Source organism: Berghia stephanieae, chromosome 3, assembly GCF_034508935.2.
Source record: "Berghia stephanieae isolate SIO BIC M18660-M18661 chromosome 3, UCSD_Bste_1.3, whole genome shotgun sequence".
In the NCBI taxonomy this organism is placed as follows: Eukaryota; Metazoa; Mollusca; class Gastropoda; order Nudibranchia; family Aeolidiidae; genus Berghia; species Berghia stephanieae.
This window is the reverse complement of record NC_088362.1, coordinates 97399625-97414624: the sequence shown is the minus strand read 5'-3', so window position 1 is coordinate 97414624 and position 15000 is coordinate 97399625. Positions and strand designations below refer to the sequence as shown.

The window sequence follows — 15000 nt, the reverse complement described above, 5'->3', positions numbered from 1 at the left end:
GTAATGCAAGCATTATGTTTCACATTATCAAACCAAAGCAAAAGAATGCCAGTTACAATGAATTAAGATCAAGACTAGATAGATGTGATTAGCGTTCGATTAGCGTTCGAATATCAGATGTGTACAATACGCGCAAGTGCAATTTGTTCACATTGTTCTAGATATACAACATTTGCTGTGAAAGATGTGTGGTCAAATATCGGAGGCACGTTCTTGGCGTTTAGATTCGCCAGTGATACTACGTTTCTCGTAGCTTCGAAGTATAGATAGAACGAAGTTGACGTTTCTCGGGTCTTTGTTATTGTTTTTTTTTTTGCCATCCGCGTTTATGAGTAATTCTCACTAAACTGTAATAACCAGACAATAAACGTTTAAGGTTACACAAAGTTTTGTGTGTCGGTCCGTTATACTTCCGGATGGCAATGCTGTGAGGTTCTTGGCCAAGCGCGTGCTATCTATAGATTTAGATTGGGCTGATTTATGAGTAGAAAATTGGATTTATAGTTTAAAATCGATAAGACTTGAGTAAAGATTGACAGATTCTTGAATTTTGAACTCGTTTCCAATGCGGATCCGCGACCATTTATTTTCTCTGATATTGTATTTATTCTGATCACGATTTTGAAAAAATAATCACTCTATCTTTTATGTTTCTCAATTCATATTCATAAAATTTTGACAGTCTATATATAAGAATTTGTTTTATTTGTATTTTCACAATGAAGAATCTGAGAGATACAAGCCGGCAAAAAAAAAGCGGCGCGTTTTTTTTTGTTTTTTTTTGTTTTTTTTTTTTTTGTTTGTTTTTTTTTGGTGACCACCTGATATAACTACTACTACTCCTCATGCTACTAGTACTACTACCATAACTTCTACTAATATTCCTCTAACCCATTCTACCGCTACTGCTACCACTCCTTCTATTCCTCCTCCTCCTACCACTAGTACCCCTCGTCCTCCTCGTCCTCCTCCTCCTCCTCCTCCTCCTCCTACTACTACTACTACTACTACTACTACTACTACTACTACTACTACTACTACTACTACTACTACTACTACTACTACTACTACTACTACTACTACTACTACTACTACTACTACTGCCACCACCACCACCACTACTACTACGACTACTACTACGACTACTACTACTACTACTACTACTACTACTACTACTACTACTACTACTACTACTACTACTACTATTTCTGACACGGGTCGCGTCTCTGTCTCGGTGGACACGTGTAAAGGAAACGACCAACGAGATTTTACCAATTGCTGGTCGTTTATTGGTCATTTCGGTGGCGGTGGGAAGGCGGGCTTATTCTGTGGTTGACTGTGCTCGGTGTCTCTCGTCTCTGGTACCAGTACACGGTGACGGTTAGACGATCTCTTTGTAAAAATACAGACTAAATATCTCTGTTACTGATCATCGGCACTTTAGACCTGTTTATTTCAACCAATTACGAACCACCTTTCATTTTCTTCAGAACTAATAAAGATGGCGTCCTTGGTAGCCGACTATTCGTCTGACAGTGAAGATGAATCTGTTGAAAATGATTCTTTAGTGGATACCACTATTACAAGGTAACACATTTATCTTCATTATTCGCAAAAGTTTAAGAAACGTTTAAATTGAAGTTATTTAACAAATCTATTTCTCTGTCGCATAATTTAACAGAGTGAACATATTGTTCGAGCAAGTTGATCAATTTGATTTTGACCATGATCGGTTCAAATTCAAGTTCAACTCCGAAGCGGCGGTTAAACAAAAATTCTAAATGTAACTCTTGCACTTGCAACCAATATCATATGAAAAAGCTTGCAACAGTGATTACAAAACAGTTTGAATATTGTATCTATCTTGATTAGAAAGGTAGTTATGGACAGTACAAATTCCAAAGTCTTAGAAATTTCTGGCTCTGACCGCTGCCCTTTTCGAAGTCGAAGTGACTATTTTTCCGAACGCTCGGGGAAATAAACTTGAACTCTTTTTCTCCGAACAGTTTACGGTTTCCGTTTTTGGTTACCTATTTGCGAGAGTTCGGCGATGATTATTTTAATTTCATCATTCTGCCATTTCTATGAGGACCTGGAGGAAGCATGTTCTAGAGCTATCTAGATAATACACCCGCCCCCCCCCCCCCCCCCCCCCAAAAAAAAAGAGAATAGAAAAAAAAAACCCAAAAAAAAGAATTTTTGAAACAAAGCGAAAATTGAAGAACGAAAAAAGAAATTAAAATGAAAACTGATACAAAAAATGTGGCGTTTTTATACACCTCCGTTGGAGGTGTACAAAAACGCACAGTTTTTATACACCTCCATTGGAGGTGTACAAAAACGCACCGTTTTTATGCACCTCGGTTGGCGGCGATGGTAAAGTTGTTGCTGCATACGTCCATGAGGTTTAAATAGTTTTAGATTGTAGTTTAGCGCGCTGCTTAGTGATTACCGATGTACAATGATAATTAATTAAAGAATAATAACAATAATTTAAAAAATCAAAAGTAAAAAGAAACATGGCACATAAATACTGATCTCAAATAAATAAATAATTTTAGAAAATTAAAATCGAAGTTTTTTAAAAACATGATAAAAAGTTTTTGAAAAAAAAAAGAAAGAAAAAAAAGCAAACAAAAACAAAGTAAATCAAAAAAAAAAAAGGTCAACATTGGGAATCGAACCTGGTACTTTCAAGGTTGGAGTCTGACAGCTTGTCCACTGCGCTACGGAGCCACCTGACTGTTCATCACATTTAATAAGGTCTTTCTAAAACATTATTTTACCTTCAATGCAACTTCTATTTTCTGGTTTTATATTTCGATTTTTTAAATTATTAATATTTTTATATAAATTTATTAACAAAGACATCCTACAGATGTCACAATATAACTTTCGCCATGTCGACATACAGAAACACAATATCGCTGATGAAATTGGGTGGAATGCGCATGCGTGACGGAGGTGTATAAAAACGATCCGTTAAGATACACCGTCAACGGAGGTGCATAAAAACACTACGTACAAAAAAGGACATTAAAAATAATTTTTGTGTTGGACGGCTGGTAACTTGCAATCTCTCTCCTCTGTTTTTTTTTTAACAACAACAAAAAAATAACTAATAAAAAAAAACAATGAAACATAAATAAAGATGAAGAAAACATCTGGCCCCCTCAACGTAAAGGCTATTGGGATGTATTGTGTATAATCATAACCTTATTTTACCGAGCATTTGGGAAAATAGAGTTCAGCATTATTTTGCCGAGCATACATACGAGAATTTGAATTAAAGTTAAAGTTTATCTCCCCAAGCGTTCGGAGAAATAAAGACGTTTTAATGAGTAGTCCTACCCCCTCCCACCCCCCCACCCCCCAAAAAAAAGAAGAAGAAGAAATTTGAAACCAAAAAGTAAAAGAATAAACGTAAACTTGTTGGTCAGCTGACAACTTGCAATCTCTCTTCTGTCTCTTCCTAACAACAACAAATACAAATAAACAAACAATAGGTATAGAAGAAGAACAAACTTGCCTTCTCAACATAAAGGTTATTCGGCATTCGCATTGGAGTCTGTATAACCATAACCTTATTTTACAGAGTAATCGGGAAAATAGAGTTCAGCATTATTTTGCTGAACATTTGAGAATTTGAATTAGAGTTCAAGATTATTTCATCGAGCATTCCGAGACATAGAGTTTAAGTTTATTTCCAGAGTGTTTTTCCGAACGTTCGGAGAAATAGAGCAGGCCTTTTTTAGGGGGGTGAGAGAAATTCCTTTTAAGCTCCTCAGTCTAACAGCTCTTTCAATTAGTATTTTCACCGTGGATCTTTTGTCAGGCATTTATTTATACAATTTGTTGGTTGGTCAATTTTTAGCACAACACCGTCAAGCATATTGCTCTAAAGCAGTATTTTTGGAACATTTCTTTGGATGAAGAGCATAGGAATAATAAATAATATTAATAAATGGCATTTATTAAATTATATATAGCGCTTTACCCCGTTGTCACAGGCTCTAAGCGCTTTACAGTGATGTAAAACAAAACATGAGACAAGTTTCATGGAAACGTAATACGAATTCCATTAAACAACAAAATATGAAAAATAATATTGCAACATTATTACGTAAAAGGATAAAATTTTAAGCGAGATTTGAACGTTGTCAACAAATCAGAGCATCGAGCTGGAACCAGGTGCAAATCACTATTCAAATCTAAAAAGTTGAGGGGAGACCTTTTAGGTCTTCTTAGGTCGTATTTTGTCACTTTGTTTACATCAGAGATCCACCATTTTGTTTGGAAGGCACTACTTGGAGGGTGAAGGTTCTCCCCATAACTATAACCCACATATTTTTCGTTCGAGCCAACAAAAAAATTGTCTGGCCAAAAAATAACAATTATACACAAAAATTTAGAAACTCGCGCCATAAAATAATGACATTTTCATTTTCAGTGACTCAAATCAAAATACATACAGTTATCATATTTGATTAATGATCATAAGTGATGGTGTTGTCCTAAAAATTGTCCAATTTGTCAATGTAGCATTTTAAAAACTCTAGAACAAACCCTGATAGATTAGTATAAATTTAGAATTTCCTAACTAAAATGTTCATTGTTTTGGTTCTCAGCCACCATTTTGTTACTGAAGTTTTGAAATTGAAAGGTAGTGCAAAGCAGTCCTAGATTTTTCTTTTTCTATTACGGTTAGCTCGAGGTTGGTGGATTCTTTTTCTGTTAGGGTTAATTATAGGTCTTTGTTAAGGTGCTAGGTTTTATTTTTTTCTTAGGGTTAGTTGAGGAAATATTTGGGTTGTCTCACTTAGCACAAAGAAGTTACGAGTAATCACTAATGCTCTTGGTTTCGACGCACAGATTGCGGTCTGTAGGATGAGGCCCTGTGCTTTTAGTTCCTCTTTACAGTTTTTACACATGTTTGCCTTGGTCTACCTTGGTTCCTTTTTTCCTGCGAAGTTTGGTGTAGTGTATTGCTGTTCATGGAATGCAGTCTGCTTACTTACTTATCCGAACCAGCAACCACCTGAGCTCTAGCCCTTCGGTCTTGTGCCATGACGTAGAAGTTAGACGTCTTTTGTAGTTGTTCCAGGTGACTATAAAGTGTGTTACTGATGCTTGGAATGCAGTCTGCTGACATCTGGCAGACATGACCAATCTTTCTTCAAATTGCATTCAAAATAAATTGTTTAAACTCTTTTTAAAAACTTAAAACCATTTTTGTTGGAACTTTTGGGAGAAATTCCATTTACAACCACTTACATCACAAAAAGTAAAAACTCGGAGTGACTCACCTTCTAAAGGTTTATTAATCCAAATAAAACATTGAACTGGAAGGATAACCATTAATCAAAGAAGTTTTGTGTCTCTGATTAGGGTCTAATTTTGTTAGGGTTGTAACATCTGGGACTCTCAGGAATAACTGATGGCTCGACTGGGAATTTTTAAAAATATTATTTTTTTTTAATTGAGCTTTTATATAGGGCAATATCCACTAAATGTGCTCAAAGCACTTTACAAGGGGTCACTGGTCAACAGCAACATTTAACATGTAGGACGGGACATGACACCTGTTAGGCGATATTACAATTTTTCGGACAAAGACAACGCTGTTAACGGCCAGGTACTCATTTTACACCTGAGTACAGTGAGAGAATGTGAGTAAAGAGCCTTTTCCAAGGACTCAGCTATGCGCCGAGCGCGAGGCTTGAACCCAGGACCTTCCGATCCGAAAGCGAGTGTCATACCATGAGACCACATAGCAGCACAAATGGATATATAACAATGAAAATATTGAAAACTCGTATTTTTATGGGCTTGATGGATGTCTATTTCTTTCTTTCATTGTATGAATTTGAATATAACTAATTCAAGGTAGGCGGCTACTTATATTTACAGTTTGTAATGTAAGTGGAAGATGCGTGTGTAATTTCTCTTGAATTTTCAGTTAAACCATGACAAGTTCCCACAGTTTTTCATTGTTTTATATTCCATTCCATTTAAGAAGCACTATATTTATCTAAATAGGTAAATGTAGTCTTCTTAAATGTGCTCTTTCTTTCAATTAATAAGATGGAGAGAGATCTGAGTCCAGAATATTCTTTATTCTTTCTGTCAATTTTTTAAATATGGTGAATATGAGAATTGTAAAAGTGAACAAAGAATGAAGTAATAGTCATCTTATGATATCATCAAATAGTGCTGATTTTCTTTTTTTTTTTGATGTCACAGAATACACATTTGATGATTTTGAAATGCTGCATCAAAATAACAATAACGTTGTCCTCAAAACTATGCATTATGGAATTTACATTGTGAAAAAGACTTGATATAACTTTATAAAATGGGTTCACATACACTCCAAATGATGTCTCCATGCACGTTTCATTTATTTCCATTACATGTGTAGGAAACATTTCTTAAGTGCTGTTTCTTTTGATTGTTTCCTTCATGTTTATATGATTCGCAAGTAAAATTGTCTTCTTTAGGCTTTGGGTCGATAGAAATAGGCATGCTAGAAAGCTAAAAATATTCATCATTGTTTCCGATATTTTGAATTCCATTACTAATATATTTTTTATTTTCATCTTTTCAGAGTGAAAGAAGAAATAAAAGAAGAACCGTCGTCGGCTTTACCAAGTGCGCCACCAAAGTTCTTTGCAACATCAGATGATGTTAGTGATAATGAGGACGATAGTAAGAAAACAACGTCTATCAAAGTCAAGAAAGAAAAACCCAATACGTCTTCCAGATTGCCCAGTTTAGCGGAAGTTAATCCAGGAATCATTGGCTCATCTGTATTTGTGAATCCATTCGATCGTGCAGAGCAAGCTAAAAACCAAATTCTGGAAAAGCATGTGAAATTGACAGAAGCAGCCCCTCAAAAACCTGCCAGTCAACCTATATGCTGGAAATTCAAAAAAGGGAAATGCCACATGGGCAAAAATTGTCGTTTTTTCCACGCTGTGGATAATCTCTCCTCTTCTGGTGACAGAATCGTTAACGGTGATAGAACTGATGTTAGTGCTTTATCTAATGACAACTTACATCGATCCCCTTATCACCCTGCAGCCTATATGGATGCACGTCGCAGGCCATTGGAAGTAGAACCAGAGGATGAAGACAGCTACATGGCCGGGGCAAAGAAAAAGAAACGTAGTGGAATCAATGATCGACTCGTCCCTCCCAAGAAAGCCTTTGATGCTTTGATGGAGATGAGGAAGAAAGAACGACCCTGGACCATGCCTGGGGCCCCAAGCTAATTCACTAGTGTTTCATCCATGTGTTGTTTTAGTGCTTATCAAAGACTTTTGGCTGTGTAATGCTTTTAACCAAAGCTTTTTAAAAGCCTCTTGTAAAGTAATGTACAAATAATTATTTATGAATATTTTTAGATATATTGTATGCATGTTTCTAATTACCCATAATTAAATTTTTATTTAATAATTTTTTTTCTCCTATGTTTAATTATGTTTTAAAACAATGTTCTACATATGAAAATTTGAAGGATTTTAAAAATCTTTTATGGGGACTTATTTTTTTAGAATAAGAGATGCATTTTTATTTTGTCTTATAAAATCAGGTAGAGAAAATACTAAATTTTGTTGAAGTCTTTGAATGGAAATCAAGATTTTAGTCAAGCCTAAACTGAAGACGTATGAAAGGCTTCTGGCCATGTAAAGCTTTTAACCAAAATTTTAAAGTAATTCTCTTCTACTCTCTTGCATATATGAATATTTTTAGATTTATAGCATGCCTATTTCTATTTCTATTTATCCATTAAAAAAAAAAAATTCAATAATCATTAAGGATAAGATGTGCAGGTAACGATCAGAAGAAATAATTTTTTCCATTAGAGTAAGTCAGCCAATACATTTATACTTGAGACTCGTTATTTCAGAATAGAGGAGATGTATTTTTATATTGTTTTTATGAAATCAGTTATGTATATAATACTAGATTTTTATTTTGGCTTTATTTAAATCTTGAAATGGAAAATAGATGATTATCAAGCCCAAATTTTTATACGTAGAATTAGAAGATTTACGGATTGTGAATCTAAATCAGAATCTGATCGTCATTTGTCCCTTTGTTTTTTTTATGATTATGGAAGACTTTTGGTTGTTTTTTGTAATGTTTATCCAAAGTCTAGTAAAGTAATGTATAGATTATCATATATGAATAAGTTTCGATAAAGTGTACGCCTATTTCTAAATATTCTCAATTTTAGGTGCTGTTATTTTAGCAATTTGTTATTCTAACCTCAATGATCTTTGAGATTAACCCTTCGCTAGTGGAAATTAGATAAATTTTATTTCACTTACAGAAAATGGTTTTACAATGGCAGTTTAGATCTTTATACAGTAAGAGAGTTTATGTCTAATGAAATAATTTTAATAAGATTCAAGATTTTTACTTTTACTTTGATTTTACGATTGAAGTTTTTGAATTGATCACTAGATTTTTATGAAGCTTATAGTTTTAACTGAAAAATTTAGTTTCTATTCTTCCATAAGATTTTTAAACAAATGATTCAGAGCCGAAATATCCTATCTATTTTTCTAGAAACACTTTGTATGAATGAATTTGAGAATTTTTAAAATGAATTTGAAGAATGACAAAGATATTCATTGGATTGGGCAGTGAATTTTTTTTTTTTTTTTACATGCATGCTATAAATATTTGAAAATGGTGCTTTAATGTCAAATTCTTATCCTGTACATTTAAGTTCAATTCAAATTTTAATATGTTTATGGACATTAAAGTCCAATATTTATTTTTAATTTTTGTACCCAGGTGACCTATTACTATTACATATAATATTTCTTTAATCACGGTATTGGATTTAGGGGAATCATTAGCATCATATTATAATTCAAGACATATTTTAAACAGCTGTTCTAAACAAATAAATCTCTTGGTTTGACCCCGCTTCCCTCCTTCCGGCCTATTTCAACTATTTTTAAAATCGAAATGAAAGCGTTTGTATACAATGGGATCATCTTGATTCTCACCCATTTTACAGAAGTATTTTCTTCATATTTTTATAAGCATTTGAAGTTAATTGCATTCATCTATTTACTTACATTTTTATCATTTTAAAAAACTGAATTAATCACCCATTATTTACTTGAGTCCTCTTTTTGTCATGGTAATCTGGTGTCTTGGAGATTTATTCTTTATGATTCTTTAGTATTCTTGCAATAATTATTAAAATGGGGTTACTCTTTTTTATGTGAGGTGACATAGAAATCTTTTCAAAGTCCGACATACATGTTTTCATCCAATTTTGATTTCTAGTTAAACAGAATGTTGACATCTTCACATTTGAATAACGCAAGTTTTATCCTATAATTGCTGCTTTAAATGCATTTATAATTAGCATCTATTTATAAACTTTTAATTCTGACACAATATTTCTATGTCGACTTAAAATGCCATTTAATCACTTCTATTTTTCCAGACCTCCTCACCTCTCACCTTAAAAATGTTGTATTTTTTGTTCTAATTTAGATATTTAAAGAATTAGTATACAAAACATCTAGGAATATATCAATTTTCATTGAACTAAATATGTCATATTGTGACCTTGGACTTGGTTTCCCTGGATTACCCCACTAATGTAAGAACATTCTTGTTTGTATCTCTATAGTAGATCTCCCTTTTTTTTTTCCTCCACAATGATGCTGACGAGAGTCCTTGACTGGGAGGGAAACAGTCAAATGTATAGTTATAGTTTTGGGAGATGATATTTTTTACCTTGTAAATCATCTCTCTGTTATGTATTCTGTAAATATTTTAGTGTGTTCCTCTTAGTGAGATCCTGTGCTGGTGTCTGGATGAGACTTTAAGGTGATCTCAAACTAAGTACATTGTTGGTATGCTCTTGGAATCCACATCTGTTCCTCATTTGAACCAATGCCCCTTTTCTTGTAAATCTAGAATATTTTGACTAGTTCATTTTCCTCATTTTTACTGGCGCTGATATGACCTTAATGTGTCACAGATGCCGCAAAACCCTTAAAAACGCACAAATCCGTTTCATGTCTGTGGAATTTCTTTATATGTATCATAAATGTATTCGGGATTGTTCTTCAAACCTGAGTATTCTGTCCTGTCAAAATTCTTACCCCATCCGTATATATGCATTTTTAGAATATTTATTTTTCTAAGCCTGGTTCCATCCCAGGGTATATGCTTGACTTGAATAATCTAGATTTTTTGTTTTTGTTTTGTTTTTCATTGATCTCATACTCTCCCATGAATCACATCTTTTTATTTCCAAATGTGTAATACTTGATAGTTCAAGTTCAAGGAAGATGCAATATTCATCAATGTTCGATCCAAATGTGGCGTTGACTGAACAGATGTGACTTATCGCTCCCATTTTGTATTTTATTGGCATGAGCAAAAGAAAAAAACTGATTTTTCTTTTTTTTGTTTGGATTAAAAACATTTTTTCGTCTAAAGTATGGAATTTGAGTGAGATTTAAAGAAGAATGTCATTTTGTAAACCGTTGAAAGATAAAATTTAGTCATTCTTGTGGATTTTTAAAACTTCAAACTTGATTTTCAGCATAATTTTCATCCAACAAAAAATCATTTGGAGGTGGTGAGTCACAATTTTAACTACATATCCAAATCAATTCAATTCCTGACCTCTCATAGCGGCAGGCAGGTACATACTGTGTCTTCTATCCCCTTATATCTCTTTTCAAACATGCTTTCTGTCTTTGTCTTGGAATGAGATTACTTGGTTTTGTCCTGGCCCTAGCTGGGAGGGAAACAGTCAAATGCACAGTTATTATTTTGGGAGATGATATTTTTTTCTTTGTAAATCATCGCTCTGTTATGTATTATTATATTTGTTATTGTGAATGTATAATGTAAGCATTTGAGTCTATTCCTCTTTGTTGGGTCTTGTGCTTTTGTCCGGATTAGACTTATAGGTTATCTCAAACTAAGTACACTGATGTTATGCTCTTGGAATCTACATCTGATCCCTATTTGTTCCCAGTTCTCATTAGTCTTACTTTCTCTTGGGTGCTTAAATTGTAATTCTAGAACTTTTTGCTATCCCATTTTCTTCCGTTTTACTGGTGCTGATATGACCTTAATGTGTTGCAAGCGCCGCAAAACCCTGAAAGACAAAGACAAACTACTTGTTAAATATTGTTTTAGGCTTGGGAACCTCTGTAACGAATTTAGAGTCATGTATTAGCTATTGCTATCTATAAAGTATAACTTTTGTTTTCTTTGTTAATTTGCATACCATTTTGACATAAAAGACGCTCTGGGTGGGGTTCCCGACCTCCCATAGTGGGCAGGGAGGTCCTTGCTGTGTCTACTATCCCTGTGTGTCTGTTTTCTAATTGCATTCTGTCTTTGTCTTGGAAAATGAGATTAACTGGTTTTGTCCTGACCCTGACCGGATACCCTTGGTGAGAGGGAAACAGTCAAATGTATAGTTAGTTTTGAGAGATGATATTTTTTTCCTTGTAAAACTCTCTCTCTGTTATGTAATGTATCGTGTTTTTTTACATATTATATATGATTTGTTAACATTTGAGTGTGTTCCTCTTAATGGGGGCCTGTGCTTGTGACTGGATAAGTCTTTTAGGTGATCTCACACTAAGCACTTCGATAGTGTGCTCTTGGAATCTACTTCTGTTCCCTATTGTGTACTATTTTCCCTCTCTTAGGCGCTGAAATGATATGTATGTATCATAAACCCCATTTGAATTCTAAAACTAAACTAAACATTAAAATCAAATGAGCTGTCTATTGAATGAATGCATTTACTACCTGATTTAGTCCCTTGATATGTGACAAAATTATAATTACAGAAACGAAATCGCACAGGTTTAACCATTCTACTTACGCACAAGGTCACTCGTAGAAACCAGCAAACCTTGAGAAATGTTGTTTACATCTAAGTTGTCCTTATAATAGTAGTTGTCATTTTGGACACAACTAAGGGACCGAATCGGTGATAACGCATTCCCCCTACTTTCCAGAGTGTCATACTGTTGTTTCCGCTGATTGGAAATACATGTATTTCTTTTGTTTTTCAAAGTTAAAAATATATTGCACAACTTTTCTGTGATGATCGAAAATATAAAACTGGAGTTTCTAAATTCTAACTTTGTTTTTGTTTTTTTCTTTTTCAATTTATGGAAATGCTCTGTCTTTCGCAGTTTTAATCTTTTTTGATCCATTGAGGTCTTTGGTTGGAATTCTATATAATACATATTGTGTTGCTGTATCATGACATGACATGAAGAAAACGCGTCTAATTCTTGTCATTTGTAAAAACATAAATATTATTGCTGCATCTTTCCACGACTTAATGATTGGTGAAAGTTTACTTTGGTTCAATTTCAATGTAGAAATATGGTGGTAGTGGTGTGTGCTTTGATTATATACCATCTTTGAGTGTGTGTGTGTGTGTGTGTGTGTGTGTGTGGGTGGGTGGGTGTGCATGTGGGTATGTTTTATGATTATGTTTTAATACACAAATTTCACAAACATGTTCATGCCAAATAAAATTTTTAACAATGATATGATTGTTTTTGTTCCTTAACTTCATTCATGTTGTTTGTTGATATAATTGTGTCACTCGTGATTGATTCTCCATCGTTACACCTTATTTTATTCATAGAAGGAAGATTGGTGGAGCTTTCTTGGAAAGTGTCGTGCAAACAACACCTTTCTCCATCTGTGGTTCCTCAACATGGTTTTCTGTTCTCTTGTAACCCATGTAATATCGCCTAACAGGCGCCATGTCCCGTCATACATGTTAAGTGTTGCTGTTGGCCACGGACCCTTGTAAAGCGCTTTGAGCACGTTTCGTGGATATTGCGCTATATAAATGCTCTATATATTGTCTTGATTGAGACGACTTTATGGCGTTCTGTCTTTTTATCTCCCTAGTGGGCCGGAGATATTATTCTTATTATGTCTTCTGCTCCTTATGTCTGTTTTCTTTTTCTATGTTGCTTTCTGTCTTTACTCCAGAACTTGATTTTGTCCTGGCTGGGATCCATTTTTGGGAGATTTTCTCTCACTGTATTCAGGTGTAAAATGAGTACCTGGCAGTTAACAGCGTTGTCTCTGTCGGAAAAAATTGTAATATTAATATCGCTTAACAGGCAATATGTCTTGTTCTACATGTTCAGTGTTGCTGTTGGCTAGGGATCCCTTGTAAAGCGCTTGAGCACGTTTAGTGGATATTGCGCTATATAAATGCTCAAGTTTTACATGGTAAGGACAAATGATATAAGAGAAGACAAAACTGTGGACTGATGAGGGTTAGGGGGGAGGGGGAAAGAGGGAGAAGCGTTTCAACGTTTCCTAAGGGGAATAGGCTTCAACAGTCGTGAAGTCACTTCCCTCGTAATGATGCGTAGTGACTTAGCAACTAAACTATCCGGAAAATGGCGGACACCCTTATGAAATACTTCTCCGATGAGCATAAAAGTGTATCCAGAGGAGGAAAACATTATAAATCTGATCATGTTTTGACTTTTATACATTCTGATCACACGACTTGTGAAAAAGTTCTACCCAGCATGAAGAATAAAAAGTACCGATTTTCTTTGTTTAGAACCAAGCTGCTCGTTGCTAGGCGGACGTGACATCAGACTTTTTAATCCTATTTCGCTCATCACTAAATGAGTGTCACACCACTAGACCACAAATCCGCACAGTCATCAAGGCTAGAACATTGGGTGGGGTTCCTGACCTCCCATATTGTGTCTTCTATCCCCTTATATCTGTTTTCCAACATGCTTTCAGTCTTTGTCTTGGAATGAGATTACTTGGGTTTTGTCCTGGCCCTGGCTGGGAGGGAAACAGTCAAATGCATAGTTATTATTTTGGGAGATGTTTTTTTTCCTTGTAAATCATCTCTCTGTTATGTATTATTATATTTGTTATTTTGAAGGTATAATGTAAGCATTTGAGTGCATTCCTCTTTGTTGGATTTTGTGCGTGTGTCCGGATGAGACTTATAGGTGATCTCAAACTAAGTACATTGGTGGTATGTTCTTGGAATCTACACCTGATCTCTATTTGTTCCCAGTTCCCCTATGTCTTACTTTTTCTTGGGTGCTTTAATTGTAATTCTAGAACTTTTTACTATGCTATTTTCTTCTTTTTTTACTGGTGCTGATATAACCTAAATGTGTTGCAAGCGCCGTAAAACCCTTAAAAACAAACAAACAATCAAGGCTAGAACAACTCAAAATCCTGCAGTATACGTAGTGAATGACATCTTTATTTTCATCATTATACTAATCATAATACTGAATTAATTCGTCACCAACTCTATACATGACTCAAATCAATAGACACGCATAGCAGATCTAAATCTTATTGCGGTACTTTTGTCTCGAACAACATTTGGAACAATAATAATCACGATTTAAAATGAGTTACAGTTAAATATTTAAACATGAATATGACGATAAATGCAAACACTTCGAGAACAGCTAAATAATACTACATAATATATATCATAAATGCAGATGAAAAAAAAGAAAGGCAACTCTTTCTTAAAAGGGTTTTGGTCCAAAAGTTAATGGATGTGATTTTGAGTGCGATTATATTATACACTTGTGTTTCTGATTTGAATGGTTTTACAGATATTCGTGCAAAGAAACACTGTCATGTTTTTGAAAAGACTTTAAGCTTTAAGTGTATTGCAAATTATCGTTAAAGATATAAGCACCCTCAAACTTGGATTATACAAAATATATTTTATTTCATTTTCAATCTGAAGGCCACAGGGGAAAATCGATCAAAGTCCGAAAGACCCTTACTGTTCTAATGTCACAATAATTTGGTATTAAAATCAACCAATAGCTTGTTTTTTATATGCATCTGACTTGTGGTCAAAATATATACGTTTTGTAATTCACATTCAGTTCAATTCATATTATCATGTGGCGATTTCAATGGGTTTCCAAACTTTAATTTTGATTTTCT

General features: G+C 34.3%; 1 protein-coding gene across 1 annotated transcript; it reads left to right on the top strand.

The window, feature by feature from the left end:
* The first annotated feature begins 1316 nt into the window (after positions 1-1316).
* On the top strand, positions 1317-12573 carry LOC144968941 (uncharacterized). Its single transcript, XM_078907825.1, has 2 exons — positions 1317-1587; positions 6608-12573. Exons 1-2 carry the CDS (start codon positions 1502-1504, stop codon positions 7272-7274), a joined length of 753 nt encoding a protein of 250 aa, XP_078763951.1. The 5' UTR covers positions 1317-1501; the 3' UTR covers positions 7275-12573.
* The last annotated feature ends 2427 nt before the right edge of the window (positions 12574-15000 follow it).

Coding starts and splice junctions, on each gene's coding strand:
- LOC144968941 (XM_078907825.1), top strand. CDS start 1,502: ATGGCGTCCTTGGTAGCCGACTATTCGTCTGACAGTGAAGATGAATCT. Junction 1,588..6,607: donor GTGGATACCACTATTACAAG/GTAACACATTTA, acceptor TCATCTTTTCAG/AGTGAAAGAAGAAATAAAAG.